The following is a 22,301-nucleotide window of genomic DNA, read 5'->3' as shown; positions in this document are numbered from 1 at the left end:
AAATGTGCTCAAGGTCAGGAGGCGCGCGTGACATACTTTCTTCCCCCGTGCCGTCCCCCCCGGCTTAGCTTCCAGCGCTTTCGACGGGGCTAGAGAAGAGAGGAAGCAATTACAGCGTGCGGACAAATCCCCCATAACTCCACTCGTACTTGACAGATTCTAAACATGTTTGCGGTGGTCGATTCGTGAGGCTGTAAGTTCCTTTAGTGAAGCCATTCCATGGCTACTTGGAAAAGTGTTGTAGTGCCCCTTTAATGCACCAGTCACTGTGACGTCACAATCTGAGATTTCGGTGGGAAATTTAAAAGTGAAACCTTTGACATTGATATTCTCATCTATTAACTGAACCTACCATGGTGAAATTAAGGACACTAGAGTGAAATTTTCAGAGTACCATTTAACAGTCTAAACTCATTTATTGTTCAACTTTAGTGTCCCTTTAAAGGGACACTAAAGGCAAATATTGAGTCGACGTTAATTGTTGAAATAGTGGTCCAGAAACCTCGTAGTGCTACTTTTATGCCAAGGAAGTGCTTATTTTGAAATAAAATCACGTTTCAGTGGTCCGCATCGGGTTAGCGCACTTCAAGTCACCCGCCTGAAATCAGACTTTCATACGTCACTGCTGCCGCGCCCAACGTCGCCCGCCTTTACTGCGTGGCCACCGACTTTAGTAGCAGCAGAGCGAAAGTAGCGGGACCCACAGCAGCAACAACGGCCATCGAAGCCATCGAAGCTTGCCGCAATCGCCGCAGTGGATGTGGACGGAGAACTTGACAATGAGACATTGGCTCGCGACACTGGGCTCCAATTCAGCGACTGGAGCCCTGATGAACGCGGTATGCTGCTGAGGGCTCGTAGTGCCGGCGTCGTTGCGTGCAGCATTTTGTCGAACTTTCCGTCAGAGCGACTTTCACGAGCGCGCAAAACACACGCGGCAGTATGCGATCCCGAAACTACCACTGAGACGCGACCGCGTGAGCGAAGCAGGGCGCCGGGCGAAGCGCAGTTCGGCGAAAACGGAACCTTTGAACCACGCGCGCCGTCCCCCATATAACGCCAAAGAGGTTCTTTTTTCCATGAATCAGACAGAAATGAACAAGCAGCATTTTATTACGTCTCTTGATGCACGGAAGGTTCTTTTTTTATTGCAGCTAGTTAGATTACGAGTGATTTATTGTACGCAGACTCTCATACGTCATCGGGATCACTTCGAAAATGTCCCACTCGTGGCGCTCATCATGTGATACATTTAGCTTAATTTCTTGGTAAGTAGGGTACTGCTGTTGATAATATTGCCGTTTTAGAAGTTGTCATACACTGAGCCTTCACTCTGACATAAATTGTTATTTGCCTTTAGTGTCCCTTTAAGTGGAGCTCTTTGTGCATTGATGACTCCATATTTGTTTTTTCGCTCATGTGTGGTTGTATTTCTAAAACTTCTAAGGCCTATACTAGTGGCTTTTAGCACTTTGCATTGTATTCTTGGCAGTAGTTCAGTAAGCTTCTCTTATGTGCCTTGTGTTTGAAGTAAGAAAATGGTTTTACAATACTGTTTCATTCAACGCGTACCGCATCTCTTGTCCATGCATATTGTATTTCTTGTCCCTCGTCTTGTGTTTGTGCTGGGTACCATTATGAATGATTTATTCGAACTAGCCCGAAATCGCAACTCTCTTGATGCTGTCCTCTGCTATATGCACACACACTGGACCCAATGCTTGCATTTTTACCTTTTGAATGTGTTGTCAGGACATCCGGTTAGACTAGTAGGTTCTTCTAGGTCGAGCTCCCTCTTGTTCAAAACAACTGTTTCTTTAATAGATTACATTCAGCACGCTTTACGCAGGCTAGGATTGATGCAGGATAGGCCTGTCCTTGTTAGGGTATGCAATGACAGGTGTTATTTCTAGGGCAAAGGCATTGTACATAAACTGTCCCTGGCTGTGGTGACGTCTTTTGAAACACTTGAGAAAAACATTTCATTGCTGTGCATGTTAATGGGAGTGACATCATCTCGTGCTTTGCAGTCTAATAGTGAATAGGTGTGCCACTTCAGAAAAGATATATTTGTAGCAGTGCGGGCCTGCTTCAGATTGTGTTTTCTGTGCTTGTATTTCAGTTTGGTGAAACGAAGTGCTTGTTCAGTTCGGAAATGTCGGCAGCACCTTCTTTTTTCCTTTTATTTTCGGGGTTTGCATGCAGTATCCTTGCTCCTGTGAATGAGCAAACTGTGAAGCCATGGCCTTGCAAGCGAGGGCAATTGAAAAACTAGGCTCGTTTCCTGGAATGTTGTCAGCCAGAGTTCACACCCTCATTCAATGGTGGTGCTGTTAGTCCATCAGCATCCATTCCAATGGGCATTGTGGGGATGGGGCTTGCAAAGGGGCCGTGGACATTCAGACTGACATCGAATAACAAGCTAGGACGGTAGGTGTCCTCCGTGACTAGTCTATAGCACGTGATTAGCTAGGCTGCGGCATGTGCTTGCTATAGGAGATTGTAGGGAGATTATTTTGCTCGTTTTCTGTGCCTGCATCGATAAGCTGGAATGCAAGACTGGCCTGACTGTGTTGTAAGACTGTGGGTTTGACCTTGTTACGGCATTCTCCAGGTGGGGTGGGCTATGGTGGTTTTGACCATACCAGAGCCTGAAGGGTTGCTGTTGGGCTGTGTTTCGCGTGGGAGCGTCCTTATGTGTGTATGTGTGGTCTCACTGTGTGGCATTCCTCTTTTCCCCACTTTTTTCCGCTGCAGGAAGAAGTGCCTTAATGAGAAGCACCGGCGGGAGCAGGAGAACGTCTACCTGGAGGAACTAGCAGAACTGATCTCTGCTAGCCTGTCTGACATGAATTCCCTGTCCGTCAAGCCAGACAAGTGTGCCATACTGCAGGAGACGGTCAACCAGATTCGCCGGATCAAGCAGCAGGAGGCGAGTGGCGGCGGAGGCCTTGGCGAGCTGCAGCAGAGCGAGGTGTCGTCGAGCAAGCCGACCATCCTGGGCAGTGACGTGCTGGGGCCCTTGCTCCTCGAGGCGCTGGACGGGTTCCTGTTTGTGGTCAACACCGAGGGGCGCATCGAGTTTGTGTCGGAGAACGTCTCGTCCTTCCTGCAGTACGGCCAAGGGGAGCTGGACGGCACGAGCATCTACAACATCCTACACCACGGCGACCATGGCCGCTTCAGCAGCAACCTGCTGCCCATGTCGCTGGGCGCCAACGGCCTGGGCTGGACCGAGGCCGGGGGCAAGAGCCGCTCGTTTCAGTGCCGCTTCCTGTTGCGCCCACCCGATGCCGAGGACAAGCAGAATAGTGCGCGCGTCGCTCCCCTCTACGAGAACATGCACATCTCGGCCATCTTCCTGCCCTACCCCAACGGCTCCGGCACGGGAGGCGCAGGCAGCGGCGATGAATCCGGCGCAGACTCCGGTCAGTGCCAGCCCCCTCTAAATGCTTTACTCTCAACATCGATAGCTTGTAGTTATGAACATCGTGTTATGTAGTACTGTACATTAACAAACCAACTAGACAAGTAAGAATGTCCCCATGATTTAAATCCAACATCTAGCTGAGTCCTTATTTTGTTCTTATCTTTTTCTCAGTGTATGTTCATTATAGATGTGCACCAGCTTGCTTGTCTACTACCACCACTCATTAGTGCTAAACACAAGGATGTGGGTTTGATTCCCAGCCACTCTGATGGGATCAAAAGGCGAAAGTACTCGTATAATTAGGTTTAGGTATAGCTAAAGAGACCCAGGCCGTGAAGATTAATTCCCCCCCCATGGCATGCCTAATAATCATATCATAGTTTTGGCATGTGATGCCCAAGAATTTAACTCATTCTTAGACGCTCATGACACACAGTCTAAGAGAAGCTACCAGTGTTTGTAGCATATGCTGCCTTGCACTAATCGCTGGTTCACTTTAACTGAAGGCAAGCAGGGAGATGTGAAAGACTACCAATAATGATGTGATCATGCCGATATTGTGAGTGCACTTCTGTGATTTTGTATGCACATTCAAGTAAATTATGAAACTAATTGTGCGTCAAGCTGCTGTGGAGGAAGCGGCATTCTGCTGCTACTTGCTTGCTGGCATTGTTATGGTGGTGACTGCATAGACTTTTGAAAGTTTATTAAATTTTAAATATGATCTCTCGTCAGCTGATTGTCGTCTGGTGAAAGTATATGCAATAGGGAGAAGAGCATTATTCCTTTAAAAACGAGGTTAGGAAATCCATTTAGACTTTCTGTGCTACGAAGTATTGTGCTTAATTCCTTTCTCTCATTTTGCCACTTTTCTGTGCTACATATTTTTTTTCATATGCAACTGAATTTCGTGTGTGCATCCTCTAAATGTGTATAGCCTGCTTCATTTCTGCTGTTGCTATAATAGCCAAAAATGCGCTCCACTTTGGCTTGTTTCTCATTTAGAAGCTCACTCGCTGACCAGACTTTCGGATGTGAACAGTGCTGCCATGTGGGAAGAATGTAAATAAAGTTCTCTAACCATTCAACCATTATCACAGCTTGGTATTCTCTTTGAGACGAGCTTTCTTACTTAGAATATTTTTTTTATATTTATTTAAACATGGTGGTGTGACAAGGGGTCAAGAAGCTACGTCTGTTCGTCAGCGCACGTCATGACTTTGAGCACTTTCATTTCTTTCTTTTTTTTTTCCCTCTGAACGTGCAGCTTACTTTCAGTGTGATTGCGGGTGCAGCGGTGTAATTGTAATTCTATCACTATAGAGTGCAGCGCGCACATGTAGCGGCACGCCGCAGTAATAATACAGCTCACGATGCTCAAATCAGCCAGTGGTGCTTATGGCATGGTCATTTTGGCTTGGGGCATCATTTGTCGAAAGAAGAGTCGGCGATTTCTTGCTGATTATGAAATTTGATTGTAAATTCCATGCCTCGTGCTGTGCTATAATGTATGGTTCGCAGGAGCCTCAACAGCCAATCGGCAGCATTTTCTGACCACGTTAAAAAAGTGTCGCAAGGCCCCTTTAAGTTGTGGGTGATGCTTGAAACTTTCTAAAATGTCAGCGAGCTGAAATAATTTTCTTCTCTTTCATCTTTCTTTTTTTTCTTCCACACCCCTCACCTGTGCACATGCTGGACTGCCACGTAGAAGTGCAAAACTGCCTGGTCTGTGTGGCCCGCCGTATCCCCGCGAACGAGAAGATTCCAGCCTCTGTAGGTGTGGAGCAGTTCACGACACGCCTCGACCTCAGTGGAAAAATTCTTGCTGTAGACACCAGGTGAGTTTCCTTCAACCAATACAATTTTCCAGCAGTGGATAAGTGCCCCTGTCATGTGTGAAGGTGTAGTGGTCATTTGCGTCAAATGAAGCTCTCATCGAGCGTTGTTAGTTCGCTCGTACATCAGGTAATTAAACATCTTCTAATGGAAACGGTACGTGCAGTTGTAAAAGCTCCGGCATCTCGTTTCAGTGTTTCTTGGAAACAATGCAGCGAGTACAAAAAAAGTGAATGCAGGAATAGCAGAAACAGAACATGCACTCTTTTAACGTTTCTTTAAATGATGCTGCGCATTTTACCTGATCAGGAGATGGTGTCACTGCATGTCCATCGCATTCTGGAACGTTAATCGTGTACGTTGACAGTTTATTGAAAAATTACTTGGCTTGCACGTGATCTGGTACATGAGTAATGATGTAAAGGTGGATACAAAGCCTAGTTATTTTCTACTGTCATGAAAGAAGAAATCTCTTGTTTACTAGCACTGTTGGAACATTACATGATCTCAGTTAAAATCTATAAATGCCACGATGTCCATCTGATGTTAAGCTAACATTTTGGATAGGGTTGTTAACGGTGAAGCTCCTGCATCATGGTACTTTTATTCTACAGGGTCAGGACTGGCGTGTTCCGTTTCAGGCTACACTAAGAAGCTTCTGAAAGGATCAAGTTGTGTTGGTAGAAACAGTAGGGCAAAGAAGTAGTACTGCGCGACGTTCAGTTGAAAAGTTTGGTTTTGTTGCTATTGTACACTGGGATCATAAGTGTCTCTTCATCATTGCAAGATCTTTAGTCAATGAGACTTTTTTTAAAATTTCCACTATACTGAAAAAAAAAACAAGTTCAGGCAGGTGTCTGCCCTATAAATGCAGGGTCTTGTGGGAAAGCAGCTTTCTTGAAAGCTTCTGTAAATTTTCTAAAAGCATTATGAATATCACCAGCATGGTTCACCAGGAAGAGCTGGATAATTTTTGGCGAGAAATGTGTCGCACAGCTTTTTGACGTGGTCTTGCAAGCTACGTGCAAGTGTCCGAGACCAAGGGCGTAGCCAGGATTTTATTGTGGGTGTGGGGTAGGAGGTTCAGTTTCACAACACATGTATACGTATAACCACATACAGTAATACCTCGTTAACTCGAACTTGCATACCTCGAAAAATCGGCTAAGTCGAAGTTTTCCGCGGTACCGAACAATTTCCCATAGGTGCAATGTATTTATTGCCCTTTATCTCGAAGTATTGCCGTGCCCACTTTCGGTTATCTCGAAATCTCGACTGATAATGGAACCGAAACTTCGCCGCCGAACCGTTTCACAAAATACTAGCGGCAAAATGTCATACGCTTCACAAGGTTTGCGCGAAGCTGCCGCGTTTACGACGAAGTGGACACTGTTCCCGAAAGTAAAGTTGGAACCTAGCGGCATACCAACTTTGTTGAGCAACCCTGTGTCACGTCATGTGATCTGATGTGACGCTATAGACGTGCACATAAGCAGGCCCCGCAAAATAGCTCGGGTCGTACTCGTTTTGTTTACCGTCAGAGAAGCGATTTCAGCATTTTATTTACGCAAGGCACGTCGCGCGGATTTTTTCATCGGCCGTGCGATGTGGTGAGGATAACGCCACCAAAGCAAAGCAAGTCACTGATGCTGCAAGGAAAGGTAGCCCTAATCAAAGAAACGGATTCGAGGCTCGAAGTTTCCGGACGTCAAAACGGCGCTGAATGTGTGGCATCGTGCGAGAGGAGCCCCTTCCAGTCACATCGACAGATAAGGCCGATTCTCTGGACTTAGCGGTGGTCTAAACTGACCTAGCCTGCAACATCGGCTGGTTTGACCATTTTCTTAAGCCAAACAACGTGGCGTCACGCACAGTGATCGCGGCAGCGTCGACGCAGCTACTCGAGGGGTGACGACATCCGCCGAAACAAGAAACATGCTTCGCTTGATGCGAAATAAATTTGAGTGCAGCGGCGCGGATGATCGGCACATGCGATGTGTTAAGCAACTCGAGAAAGCTTTGCTAGGTGCAAGTGTTACTGAGAGGCAGACCAGCCTTAGTCGGTCTCTCTGCACTAAATAAAAAGGCAGTGCCGAAAAACACAGCTGGTTAATAGCGCTGGTATGTCATTATTTTCTTCAAAACCTTTACAAAAAGCCAGTTTGGCGCTCCTGTTAAGAAACTGGTCAGTAGGGATAACGTTTAAAGTAGGGATAACGTAGGGATAACGGTCAGTAGATAGAACTGAACTTCTCAATGGAATTTGCCCAACTTTGCTTATCTCGAAAATCTGCTTATCTCGAAATTTTTTCTGGTTTTTACTACTTCGAGTTAACGAGGTATTACTGTATACAGTCGAACCCGTTTATAACGAACTCGAAAGTGTCGCGAAAAGTGGTCGTTATATCAGTAGTTCGTTGTATATGGACTCGCCCTTAAAAACGTGCGCTTAGCGGCCAAGCCGTTTTTTTTTTGTGCACTTTTGTTGAAGTGCTAACAACCCCTTCGGTGACAAGCTAAGCCTTGTCGTGTCATGAAGCGACGCCCGCTGCGTGCTCACGAGTGAATTAACCGCCTTTGCAATGAGCCCACACCGTTTCACCGAAGCGCGGTACCGCGACGTGGAGCCGATCATCCCTGGCTAGTTGCGTGCAGCGCGTCGCCTACTCGGGTCGCGGAGTCACTGCCGGGCCGCTTGCTGTATGCCGTATGCGCGCGTTTGTACGTTCTTCGTGCTTGCTTCACTCCGGACCGTGCACGGGTGTGGCGACTAGCCTCTTCGTTCAACGCGGCGAAAACAAGTATTTTCCAAGCAACGCGCACTCTACGTCTCCGCGATGCTCTCGCGGCCGTGCACGACGATGCGCGGCGCACTTGAGTTGTCACCTAGTCAAACACGCAGTATACGCTCGCTGTCAGTGCATCGACGTTTCTCGGTGTCCACGCCGCTCAACAACACCGAGCTAATTTCGTTTCTACAAAGCGACGTGCACTTTAAAGCGGTCTCGCACGACGCGGCGGCGGCGAACTTGCGAACGGCAGCATGGCTAAGCATGGCGCGCTCGTACCGCCGTCAATCCGCAGTGTACGGCGTAGTACGCCACACGCGGAGCCGAGCAGATATCTACAGATGACTGTGATAAGGTTGTCGGCTATAAGGCATAATGGCACGTTCATCGACGGCCGCCACCTCGCCTTCGCTCTTTTCTGATGCTTATCCGCGAAGGCATCGCCGCAATCGCGCGGAAATCGTTATCACCGATCGACCGGTCTCTGCCGTTACCGGAAAGACGGACGACTTTTCGCGGCACATTGTGGCGTCGACGAGTTTAGGGACGCACTGAACCTTTTTGCGATGGAAAGTTATCGCGGTTATCATTTCAATTGCATTTATGCCTTCTTGCGTTCCAAGGCATTGTTTGGTTCATCGCAGGCGGTCGTAGCTGCAGAGAACGGCGTCAGGAAAGGTTACTGTGCGAAAGCTGACCGCAAGGCTTCATGATGCCTACTATTTTTTTTCCCCACTGCCATTCTACCACTAAAGAAACGCCTGAAAAGTGAGCGACCTCGCTTGCAGCGTCCGAAATCTGCGTGCGGTGCTCGCCGATCTGCGTATCTTAGCCGCGAGTAAACTGGAGCGGGGCACGCGCGAGCGCGCGCCCCGGTCACACTTTAGAAGGCATATTTTAACTTTTTTTCGCTTCTTATGCACCATATTTTTACCGCGACCGTGTCTGAAGTGTTCGTTGTAAAAGTAGGAGGCTTTGAAAAATGTTCTCTATATCTGGACGCAGCTTCAATGGTTAGCATAGGAAAATCGTAAGTGCACCCAAATATGGTCGTTATAACCGATAGATCGTTATATGTGGGATCGTTATATGTGGGTTCGACTGTATATGGTTCACCGATGGGCAGCGCTCCCACAATCACATCTTGAAAGTCCGTTTGTCACATTTTCCCCTTGACCTTGCGCAATTCGGCAGGCCACACCTATTTTTCATTTAGCGACCGTGCCCGCACCGTCTGTGAGGATTAGTGTGGCCTCTCTGTTCACCAGGTCGACTAGTTGTGGTGGTGACCCAGGGCTGGGCAGAGATACTCAGAAAAGTATTCCATAATACAGATATTGAAATACATGTGCTGGAAGCCTGAAATACAGATACAGAGATACATTTGTCTTTTGACGTAGCGGGATACTTCTGAGATACATTTGCAAAAAGACGAAAAAATGTGTTCTGGAATACAGATACTTTAATAGCTTTTTTTATTTGAGATGTTAATGCTCCGCAAAGACATTTATTAAGTCCAGCATAATATTGTGAATTATGTTGCACTGCATTGAAACATGCAAGTTAAGCATATCGCTCGAATCACTTAACGAATGCCAGTGAATTAGGATGGAGCGTACATTTATTTTACACGCAAGATCTGTCTTGCTGAGAAGATCATGTTAAGTGCACTTAAACAACAGTAGCTTCTCATATATGCTGTCTTCTGGACAGTGTCGATTCAGCCTCTACACGAGGCTCGCAAACAAGAAAAGCACAAGTTCATTTATAACGAATGAATATCGCCCTCACAGCTGGAAAGTCCTGCAGCATGGTGATATCCAGGTACGGAAACACTGCCAATCTCACGTGGGTTTCACGTAAGAGCGCTCTTCCGCTCTCGTGTGTGGAGAACCCTTCTCTGCCCTCACTCTGTCGGCGGGCAGCGGTGTGCCTTTGCTTGGCTTAGCGCGAGAAAAATCTTCCTTTCCCTCCTGGAAACACGTGAACTCATTTCCGACAAAAAAGTACAATTAACGAGATACCCGTGTCCTGCAGAGTATTGTGATGTAACCGATACATCATAAAATTGTTCCACTACTGAGCTACAAATACATTTTTCAGCTATATCTTGATTCAGAAGTACAGATACACAGGACTATCTCTTAAGATACTAGAGTACTTTGGCGTTTTTATGCTCCGCTCAGCAGCTAGATTCAGTCCATCGTCTGAATGCAGCTTAATGGTGCATTCCGACGACAGACCGAATGCGGATTTGGAAGGGCGGGTGGCATGTCACGTGACCTCACATCAGCGATTCTCCTCAACCGCGTCTTGTCAGCGCGGCTCGCGGACGGATTATCCCAGCCCGTTTTTCACATGGGGATTCTGACGGCAGAACACTGCAGCTTTAGCGGGCAAACCTGCAGTGTCTGGCAAGCAGCACACTTTGTCTGCTCGAGCCGTGCGGCTGTCCTCGTCGCTTGCTGGCGCGTGATTCAGTTTATTTCTGGGGCAGTATTCTAAGACGATCACCTTTGCCACATCTATCAGTCTCAATGCGTGCTGATTGGTGGGCTGGACAACAGTGGTTAAGTTGCCGCTTTAATCGTTGCACATGCGGGATTCTATGGCAGGGAAAGTGGCGCGATACTCAAAATATGGCCCGCGTTTCAACACCGAGATGCAAACCAAGAGATGGGAACACGATGTGCATTAGTGCAATGTGCACGGTCACTACCTGCTGTCCACAAAAGAAAAAGACTGCCAGTATAGATGGGCACATCACTGTATCTTCCCTTCGTATGCGGGGCCCCACGCGCGACAGCAGCGAGGTCAGTCTTCAGCAGCACTCTGTACTGCAGGTTTGTCTTCCCGTACGGCCTTTCCGCCAGCAACGCCATTTTCAGCGAAACAAATTACAGTCCTCATCAGTGCTTGACGAAGCGAGTGTCGTTGCAGTGTACTAGGATGTAGCGTCGTTTTCTGTCAGACTCCATGTTGTCGAATATTCTTGAACAGGTCTGCTGGCAGCCATCACAGAATCTGCGGTCGAGAGTAATCCGGCACTCTGACACTGTCGTCCACTAGCACACCGTCCGTTGTGTGGATGCGCCTGCTGGCGGATTTTCCGCGGATTTGCCGTCTGCGTCTATGACAAATCCGGATATGGTCCGTCGTCTGAATGCACCATAAATGGTGTATATAAAAAGCTCGCTGTTGATATGCTAGAGGATGTATGCGTGGTGGCCAAGCGGCTAACACATCGCGCCACGGAGCGAGGGGTCGCAGGTTCGAATACCCGTTCCCACTCGAATTTTCGCTGCCGGACAACGCTGATATTTCGCTCCCAACCAAAAACGCCGTCAACACTGGAATTTCTGCGAAACGAGCTCTTTAATGCTATCGCGTTAATAAGGCCTGTGGCCAGCACACCCATTTAGGTGTACACGATGGATGTGCGATGTAGGCGTTTCTTCAGTGCGTGTGCCTTCTGAAAAAAACAAAAGCACAGAATGGAAGAGAAAGAAACAGACCGGAACAGAGAGGACCTTGCTAATTTAGACCACACTAATGAAGGCCTTCCTAATCATCTAGGTTGGCCACAAGCTCCGCTGTTAGCCCAGCGTTTCACCACCAGTGCAAGCTGCCCACATTTTTTTTGCTTTCTTCATGGGGGCCTCTGCTATCTCTTCTGGGATCACCCCCTTCGAAGCGTCCCCCCTTCGGTTTGAGCAACGCGTGTTTTCGCTCGGCGCCCGCCACGGTGGTCTAGTGGTTATGGTTCTCTACTGCTGACCCGCAGGTTGCAGGTTCGAATCCCAGCCGCGGTGGCCGCATTTTCAATGGAGGCGAAAATTCTTGAGGCCCATGTGCACATTAAGAACCATAGCTGGTCGAAATTTCCGGCGCCCTTCACTACGGTAACTCTCATAATCATATCGTGCTTTTGGGACGTTAAACCGCAACAATTATTATGTTTTCGCTCGGCCACCGATCTCTCGACAAGTCGGCCAATGCGTTTTGCCGGTGTTCTTGGTCTGCCATCATTTACATTATGACAGCATCCAAGAAACGGCCGGAAAGGAAAGATGGACGCTTGCGATGAAAAAATTCGTACATGGGGTGGGTGCTCGAGCCGACTTTTTTATTGCATTATCAATTGTATGGACACTCAGGACAAATTTTCATCGTCGCCGTCATGTTTCGTATAAACTCTACATCGATAACATCGCTACGCGCATTGTATGTTCTACCCGCGAGTAAAAGCTCGCGAGCGTTGGCAAGGAACATGGCTAAAGCAGAGGTGAAACAAGCTGGCCATCTCCGTCGCACAGAATAACATCAACCCGCGTGCGAGGACTGCCGTCGATTACCCCTCAAGCAGAAGGAAACGCCCCACCCGTCAATTTGCTGGGCGTATGAGCAGGAAGGGATGTCTGGGGATGGGGACTGCATAACTCGAGCAGCAACTGTGAACTTTGACTATAAGGGCGCGGTCGCGAGCGCTGGCACGCGCGCTATTTCGGCAGACATCCCCCAGCGGATGGCTCGTATACCTTCTACGCGCTGTGAACACTGCGATCTCACAGCTTAGCGCTCGGACCACTGATACGATAAACTGCACGAAAACTGCTTCTCTCCCGGGGGCGGCTGTATTGCCATACACCAGCGTTTGGTAGAGTTACGCGAGATCAGATCAAAAAGAGTTAGCTCCTAGCCCTCATTCATGTAACATTACAACGTGTTCTTATCACATTCATTGATTCGCCCTTTCGATGAAACAGATTTTTTTTTTCATAATTTGTCTCCCCACCAACTCTAGAATCTATCTTCCCCCCTCTCCCTGCGCCTCGCCGCAGCCGATCCACTGAACCCCGCGCCGCCACCGGTGGTTTTGGGATCGGAGCACAGGTCTAGTTCTGACACACCCCGAAATTTTTCACGCTAGACTTTTCGGATGACACTAACGTACTTGCACGCCTTCACAGCGACCACCAGTTGCCAAAATTAGCCGCTCTACACACAAACACCCCCTGAAGAAAATTCCTAGGTACGGCCCTGCGATCGGTGACACGGTAATCATGTTGCCTGCAAAAATGAAGTGCAGCTTCGCCGCGTAGCTGTGGTTAGCCAGACCTATGTACAATTCTGCTACCTGACGGTAGCATATACAGTATAGACCGCTTATAACGTAAGTCGCCGGAGTCGCGAATATCCGCACTATAAGCGGTACCGCACTATAACCAAAACAAACTTCTTCAAAGGCTGCACTTGCGCAAAACGTGTTGAGCATGTAGCCTCGCGTGTCCGATAATCGACATATGCGATATGGGGCGCTTACAACCACTTAAATCTCCGAATGTTCAAAAATTAACCGCCAAGACCCGCATTGCCAACGAAATGAACACGGGGGAAAAAAGCAAACAAAACAAAGTGCCATCGCGGAAATTCGCCGACTACGTTTCAGGCCACCTCGAGGTAGGCGCATTACACAGAAACCAGAATCGCGACCGAAATTTCACGTGCTGAGCGGTACCGATCGTTCGATTTCACGGGCGCGCACGCGATGTCCAAGACATTGCAATCGAATCCGGAACCACCATTCGAGAGTTGCATGTGCCAACCATGCCCTCGTTTGCATTAACGATATGATTCCCTTCCCTTCAAGTGCAGCCATCGCAAAAAGTTTCGTTGATTCCGCACCAAACCGCAACTTTTATCGCCCGCGACCGCTACCGAAAAGCAACCAACGCTGATTAGGCCTAGCCTGCGGTTCAGCATGTTGTCGCGGGAAGTTTGTCTAAGACAACATGAAGATCGGACGTCGAAAAGATCGCACTCAAACACTAACCCAAGAACAGCGCGCGTGATACGAAGTTTGTGTTCGCGGCCGGGAGATCAACGGCGACAAAAGCCCGCCAAGCTCGTTTAAGTCCGCGTACTGGCAGAAAAGGCGAAAGCTCGCGTCATGAAGCTGCAAAACTTTTCAATTTGCGGACGAGGTAGCAAACGCGATACCTTTAGCAAGTGTGATAACGACGACGCTTTTCCCGACAGGAAACTTACTTTAAAGCGCACTTGATGAGGACGCGATCGTACGTTCCACGCGGAACGCGCTGCCGGCAAGCGGCCGCGGAGCCTTGCCGCCGCCGGTGCAAAGGCTACTCCGTCGGTACACTGTATCCGTCGCCTAGGCAACCACCACCCTTCCCCACTTGGCGAGCCCGCACAGCGCTGCCGCGGTCTTTTTCCTTCCTCCGCCCCTCGTTCGTTCACTGGGTGGTGGTGGTAAATTTGTGCGTGCCGTCGCCCTTCGCAACGACCTCGTCGCTCCCTCCCCAGCGGCGTACCTCCTTTGAGAACCGCACTCGTTACCGCGTTTCTCAGAAATATTTTCCCGCCACCGCATTATAAACGGTATTTCATCTTGGGGGACTGCACAATAAGCGGTATGCGTATACATGCGATTCTATGGGAGGGTAAACGGGAGTCGAAAAAGACCGCACTATAACCGGTCCTGCACTTTATGCGGTTACGTTATAAGTGGTCTGCACTGTACAGTAACTCTAATATTTGGGAAAAATGCTTTCTGCAACGAACGTTTGCGGTGCGCTGACACTTTCCCCATTTACCCCCCCGCCCCCGCTATCACGCTAACCCTAAACTAAAACTGTCCAATGAAATGCTGTTGATCTTGCATTTGTTGGATACGTGATAAGACTGGGGAATCGGGAGGCTGGCAGAGGTGGTATTTCCTTGTAGCTAACTTGTTGTCAGCTTTTGTTTGTGGGGCACGGTCACGGATGTTTTTTCGGAAGAAGAATTCAGTTTGGTTTCATGCCACTGGTCGTCAGCATGTGGGGTGCACGGCTGCGTTTATGGTGACTTCAGGAGGACAACACCGGCAACATTCTGCACACTCAATCATTTTGAAGCCGAGCGCACCGTCTGCTAGGAGCGAATTGTGATGAGAGGTGTTCTGTTCGAGCGCTCGCGACAAGCCCAGCTTTGCATGCACTGTGCGTGACACCACCTAGCAACCACGCAGAAAAACGGACATTAGTAATTGCTTGTAGTACTCGGGAGTACTACTATTCGAGAATGTGCTTAATCTTGAAAAGAATAAATACATTTTTTTTTCATATGAACTTTTTGCCCATTGGAACGTGAAAAAATTTTCTAATATATTGCCCCTAGCAGAGAACAACTTCCAGGCAGTTCACTGCCTGCGTACTGGTTGCCATCTCTGTCCTATTCTAGAAAATTTTGTGGACCACCCACTTTGTGATGTGGCAACCGAACGCATTCTGTTTTGAATAGAGACCTCATATCGCACCACTGGTGGGAGAAAAGGGAATACACTACTCGCTGCAGCAGTGCAGTGTATGAGTCGCTCCGAAAAATATCTCTTAAGAGAAGAGGGCTTATTTTTACTTTTAGCAGGGCCACAGCAAGTTTCATTTTGCACTCCACCTTGTATGCCAGTGCCCTGTACTTATAATATATGCCTACTGCTCCGTATCAGGCTGGCATTCCTTTTATACATACAAAAAAAAAAAGTGGAAAGCTGTTTTTACCCAAAACTTTAATCGAGACTACATTCTCATATGGGAAGGTTCGGGGGTGTGGTATCTCAAAAGCTCTTCAGTATTGCTCTGGATGTTCAGATTCCTCCACGCAAGGCCACCAAGAGGGAATATATTGTTGCCATCCAGTTACACATACAGTCGAACCCACTTATAACGATCCCAGATATAACGATCTATCGGTTATAACGACCATATTTCAGTGCACTTACGATTTTCTTATGCTACCCATTGAAATTGCGTCCACATATAGTGAACATTTTTCAAAGCCTCCTACTTTTACAACGAACACTTCAGACACGGTCTCGGTAAAAATATGGCGTATACGAAGTGAAAAAAAGTTAAAGTAGGCCTTCTACAGCATGAGAGGTGCGCGCTCGCGCGTGCCGCGGTCCAGTTTACTCGTGACGAAGATACCTGAGATCAGCGAGCACCGCACGCGCTGCTTTCGGACGCTACGAGCGAGGTTGCTTGCTTTCCAGTCGTTTCTTCAGTGGCAGAATGGCAGTGGGAAATAAAAAAAAGAAAGAAATAAAGAAAGAAAGAAGTAGTAGGCAGCATGAAGCCTTGCAGTCAGCTTTCGCACGGCAACCTTTCCTGGCGCCGTTCTCTGCAGCTACGACCGCCTACGATGAACCTGTGCCTTGGAGCGCAAGAAGCCATGAAATGCAATAAGCGATGACCGCGATTACTTTTCGGCGCTTAAATGTTCACTGCGTCGACGTCACAATGTGCCGCAAAATGTCTTTCATCTTTTCGGTAACGGCAGAGACCGGCCGATCAGTGATTACGACTTCCGCGTGATTGAGGCGATTCCTTCACGGATAAGCATCAGAAGAGAGCGAAGGCAATGTGGCAGCCGGCGATGAATGTGCCATTATGATTTATCGCTGACGACCTTATCGCAGTCATCTGCAGCTATCGGCTCGGCTGCACGTGTGGCGTAAACTGTTCGGAGTGACGGCGGTACAAGCAGTACAAGCGCGTGATGCCATTGCCGTTCGAAAGTTCGCCGCGCCGTGCGAGATAAAGTGCGTGTCGCTTCACGTAAATGAAACTAGCTCGCTGGTGTTGAGCGACACGGGCACCAAGAAACGTTGATGCACTTACAGCGAGCGTACGCTGCGTGTTTTATTAGGCAGCTACCCAAGCGTGCCGCGCCTGTCGTGCAGGGCCGTCAGAGCACCGCGGAGACGTAGAGTGCGCATTGCTTGCAAAATGCTTGTCTTCGCCACGCTGAACGAACAGGCCGCTCGCCGCACCTGTGCATGGTCTGAAGTGAAGCGGGCAAAAAGAGCGCACAAATGCGCATACAAATGCGAGCGGCCTGGTAATAATGGCATGAGCAGAGTAGGCGACGCGCTGCACGCAACTAGCCAGGGATGATCGGCTCCATGTAGTGGTACCACGGTTCAGCGAAATGGTGTCTGTTCACTGCAAAGGCGGTTTAATTCACTCGTGCACGCAGCGGTCCTCGCTTCACAGCGCGAAAAGGCCTAATTTCTCACCGGAGGAGTTGTTAGAACTTTTCAATAAAAATGCCCAGAAATAAAAAAGCGGCTTGATCGCTTAATGCATGCTTTTGAGGGTGAGTTCATTTACAACGAACTACTGATATAACGACCAGTTTTCGCGGCACTTTCGAGTTTGTTATAAACGGGTTCGACTATACTATCAACTATGGGCAACTGGTATGGGAAAAGAAAGAAAAGAAGTACAACTGGCTTTCCTTATAATGTTGGGATTACAATACCAAGAGAGTTTGATCAAGTTGTAAGATTGAAGTACGCTATGGAGTGCTATATTGCGTGTGCATGTGTTCTCTTTCCAACAGTGGTGTGTCATCAACGTATAGCCAGTACCTCAACAAGTCCCTCGTGGGACGTGTGATCCAGGAGCTCTGCGATTCTAGGGACCTCCACAAGTTGGATCAACATCTTAAAGAGAGTGAGTGTCGTCGCTTCTTTCTTCCGCCATTAAATACTTATCAAAGACAAACCTGAGTTGATGGCTATTCTGCCATATTATTCCTCTTCAACCTTCTACCTCCTCATCTTCTTTCCTTTGTACCCTGCTGTGGGTAGATTACAGTAGCCTCTCCATAAACGGAAATCTCTTAAACGTTATCGCTGCTTAATTGGAACAACTGCTTCTGTTATGATTGGTTCCGTACTTGAATTCTGCGCCCCTGTTCATCTCTCACTAAATGGAACCTGCATTGCTGGTCCCTTCAGGCTCTGTTTAATGAAAGTCTACTGTATTCTATTCTCGTATTGGACACTTCTCAGAGGCACTACTGTAATGGAAGTTTTGTACCAAGCAAAAAGCATAGTTTGCAATAGCCCAGGTATGAAGGAGCCTGCGTTCAAAATTTTGTTTTGAATGTCTGCGGAAGCTTCGTGAGAACCTAGCAGAAAGAGGAGCTTCCTGTGCTGAATCTGAGGGGAAAAGTTTTTCTTGCCGGAAGTGACACATGACATAGACCCACGTGGCTTCTACGTTTGACTTCCAAGGTTGGGCTGCATGTGCGTGCAACACAAACGTGTTTAGGAAAATCAGCGGGCAAAGTGAGTGGGGCCGCATGTTCCTTCGAAGAAGTCTTGCACTCCCTCCGCATCAATGCCATTGCGATTGTGTTCGTAGTCTCGTTATTTCTTCGATGCGAACCGTTTCTGACGTGCCGGCGACGCTGTCCCTTGCAGCTCTCCAGCAGGGTCAGCATACGAGCGCCATCTACCGGCTCCAGGTGACGCCCGACAAGTCTCTGCTAGTGCAGACGAAAAGCAAGCGCTTCAACTACAACCAGGTCACGAGCGAGCCAGAGTTCCTCATGGCCACCCACTCCATCATCCGGTAAGTGGACCACTTTTACACATCTTTGGTCTGTGTTGGATTGGTGCATTCTGTTATTGATTTCCTTTCCGAATTCGCTTCCTGAAAAGATGGAAGTGTCCACCAGTCGTCAATTTCCTAATGTCAGGAGTTAGTTCGGAAGAAGCTGTCGCTGGAGCTGATTCTTACGTGTAAAATGTCCATCAGAGGTATGTGATCATTGCATACTTTATCACATTGTGATACCAAGACATTCACCTGAAATGAAACCAAAGGCACTAAAGCCAGTGAAAGGATAAGAGAGTTTTGCTTCTTGTTTTTTAGTTTTGAATTATAAAACGACTAATCAGACAAAGAATAAGAAGGAAAAATCAGTTTGCTGTCAGTGACCAATTGAGTACTAATTGAGGCACAGTGATAACTGACGCCGACCAATTTTTTGGGTACTTGTGCATGTACTACGGCTTTTTGTCACTTTTACGGCTGTTATTTTTCATTACTTTGCATTCTGTTCTGCCCTTAGCATCATCCCAAGCATCTCTTTGACCTTTCCTCATGTTCCTGCCTCGTATGTTAACACCAGTAAAATGCGATGATTGTGCATGTTTCAGTAACTTGCCGGTCATGACTAGACTGCCATGTGCATTCCAGTCCGTTTTTATTCTTCTAGACTTCCTTCCCGCGATCCATGTTCCCTGTAACTAGCTGGCCTAGCCATACGTGTTCTTGAGCGCATTCTGGCTTTGGATGTGTTATTCAGCACCTAGTTTCTGTGCATCATTCGAATTGGGACCTGCCAGGGTCGTGCAGTGTCTGTGCTGTCGCGCTGCAGCAGCGTGAGGCTGTGGCTGCAATCCCGGCGGCGGCAGTTGCATTTTGACGGGAGCGAAATGCAAAAACTCTCGACTACCGTGATCTAAACAAGCCCAGGTGATCGGGGTTAACCTGTAGCCCCCACTGTGATCTCTGTGTTAATCAAAGCGTGATTCTTTTTCGCATTAGAAACCCCAAATTAAACTATTGCACTATCTGATCCAGGGACAGCGAGGCCCCGTCCCCGGATGAGTTGAGCAGGGGTCCGACGCCAGTCAACGGGGCACCCGCCTCCTCGTCGTCGGGCCCGGCCCCCAGCGGTAGCGGGAGCACCAGCGGTGGCGTGGTAGTGACCACCGGGCCCCCGTCCGTGTCCGCTGCGGGTGGCGGCGCAGCGGCCGCCTTCTTCCACCTGAGCCCCTCGTCTTCGGGAGGCAGCCAAGACTTCAACTTGCTATCCATGGAGATGTTCCCGTCCACCTCCTGGCCCGAGGAGGAAGACCTCGCCTCGGCTAACACGCCTAAGGTACGGTGGAAGTCGCATCTTGCAGCTGGGGTGTCGCTGGGAAGTACTGTGGCACTGGTGTCTGCAGGAACTGCCAGTACAGTGACTTCGTCAGCTCTGAAACGTTTGAAAGTACGCGGCCTAAGCGTCAAACGATACTAATGTCATTAGGATTTTTCGTGTATGTGCCTACCCAAGGGGCCTGGGGATTCCATTTTGAGCCACGTTCGAGTGGGGGGATGTGAAATGCTTGTGTACCATGCGTTTGGACTCGTTCAAAAACACTATGTGCTCACAAATTGGAACCCTTAAATACATCTGTGTCATTTTCGACTTTAAAAATTGTGCGCACTTATTTACCTTTTGGCACGGGCATAGGTTTGTTGTTCACTATACTGTGTCTGCCGTTGGGATACGGTAAAACCTCGTTTATCCGGATCTCGTTAACTCGGAAATTCGGTTAACTTGGACTCGTGGCGCAGTCCCGGCAAAGCTATGTATACTTCAATGGTGTGGAATGGTTGTTAATTTGGAAAGATTTAGCCGCGCACCAGTTAACTCGGACAACTTCGGAGTCGGGACTCCATGCTTTGTCGCGTGATCTCGGCAGCTTGGAGGTTCAAGCACTGCTTGCCGTGACCGACGGCGGAATCGGAGTTCTGCAGAAACCGAAACTGAATGAACTGCAGCTGGATATGATCATGATGATAGTGAATGAGAGGGGGGGAAGTGGCTAGGTGGCGTTAGTCACCACCCAGCGGAAGCGCTTGGGCCGCCGGCGTATCCAGTGTCCACGCCTGTGTTGCTGGTTTCTTTGTGTTGTGACTTCGCGCGTAGCGTGCGAGCTCGTGCACAGTGCATTCTCCGGCTGTGCATGTGCGCGTCGCCGTCGCCTTCACGCTTCATAGTGATGGCGACCGTCACCCAAGTGAAGCGGCAACAGCAGCCAGCAAATGATCTAGAAAGAAAGGTGATGGTATTGAAAGACGAGAACGCAGGTGTTTCTTGGAGATAAGTCTCTCCTTCCTAGTGGCGTCCAGATTGTAGACTACGTCACTAAAGACAATGATGTTGCCGTTGCTGGTCCGCTGACCGACGATGACGTATTATTGGAAGTGCTTGAAAATGATCAGAATCACTGTTCCGATGATGGCAGTCAAGATGAAGCAGCGCGACATCGCACGGTGCAGGAGGCTGCCGAAGCCCTCGCTGACCTCGAGGATTTCTGTCTGTTCTTGCGACAGCGAGCGTGCGCACCACCACCTTATGGGGTTGAAGAAGATCGTTCTAGCACAAATTCCGACGACGAGGCAGACAAAAATAACGCAATTTTTCATGAAATAAAGGTTCGTGTGTGCCAAGCACATTTTCCTTTTGTTTTCATGGTCCATTCGATAATCCGGTATTGGGTTAACTCTGACATTTTCGCCGGTCCCGTGAGACCTGGGTTAATGAGGTTTTACTGTATATAGCCGACACATAATGACCCCTAGGGATGATCAAGCGCTAAAAAGAACAGAGACTTTTGAAGAACACAGGACAAGGCGCTACTAGCAGCTGAAAGTTTTATTTAGAAACATTGACCCCATATACATAAAATGTGATGACCCCTCTTCCTCTTGGTGTTTTAGGGTGGCAAGAGCGTGCCCGGCGGAGGCGATGGTGACGACGACGAGTACGGTCCGTCGTCCCTGCCACCTCCCGCATCCACTCCGGGGGCCGTCAGCGCTCCCTCGCCCTACACGACGGGGGGCACAACCTCGTCGTCGGAGGACGGCGGGCCGCAGAAGCTGCGCAACCTGCTGACCCAGGGCCTGGGAGGGGCCGGCGGCGGGAACGACGAGACTGACGCCCCGAGCAGTAGCCGGTCGGAGAACGTCATCCTGCGAGAACTCCTCAACCAGGAGGACGAAGAGGAGAGGCAGGAGGGAAACAACATGCTCAGACGGGTGAGCAGGAAACGTCCAGCTTTCTCTCTTGTCTGGTTGCTGCGCCTATTCCAGTTTTTACAATTTTTTTTCTTTCACCGCCATCAATGTTGTCTCGTATGTGCTTAGCGTTTCGAGGGTACTTGCATTAGTTCAGCTGAGGTGTATGCAACAGGCTGTGGAAAGGCGAACAGTCTGAGCAGTTGAAGCACGGGTTGCCTGCGGAAGTAACCTACACATCGGAAAAAAAAAATGGAAAAAGTTGACACCGCTTGGGTGCTGTCTTCTCCCCACACAACTTCCACCTTTGTCTTCCATGCATTGCTTTTCTTGAAAACTCTGCGCCTCTCTGGAATACTGTCGCGCTGACCACACTCGTGCTGCTTATCTGAGGCACTACTTTTTTAGCATTAAGCGAGGGAACGGTGCACAAAGTAGATTATGTGCTAGTATTGTTTGCGGACAGGACACACCAAAAGGTGTCAACTTATTTTTACATTACGAAATTTGAGGGCACATGGTTTACACTGGTAGTTGTAGGGCAAGTGTCAAGGAGTACTGCGTAGTATTTTTGTTTGCAGCCTTTCGTTATTGATGAAA

General features: G+C 48.6%; 1 protein-coding gene across 1 annotated transcript in view; it reads left to right on the top strand.

The window, feature by feature from the left end:
• LOC119383790 (nuclear receptor coactivator 1-like) overlaps positions 1–22,301 on the top strand; it is a 111,985-nt gene that overhangs the window by 29,757 nt on the left and 59,927 nt on the right. The window contains 6 exon segments of the mRNA XM_037652092.2: positions 2,758–3,428; positions 5,139–5,268; positions 17,458–17,570; positions 18,326–18,476; positions 19,494–19,794; positions 21,405–21,722. Coding sequence (XP_037508020.1) covers positions 2,758–3,428; positions 5,139–5,268; positions 17,458–17,570; positions 18,326–18,476; positions 19,494–19,794; positions 21,405–21,722 — 1,684 coding nt within the window.

This window comes from Rhipicephalus sanguineus, chromosome 2 (genome assembly GCF_013339695.2).
Source record: "Rhipicephalus sanguineus isolate Rsan-2018 chromosome 2, BIME_Rsan_1.4, whole genome shotgun sequence".
NCBI classification, from domain to species: domain Eukaryota; kingdom Metazoa; phylum Arthropoda; class Arachnida; order Ixodida; family Ixodidae; genus Rhipicephalus; species Rhipicephalus sanguineus.
This window is presented reverse-complemented; position numbering and strand designations above follow the sequence as displayed.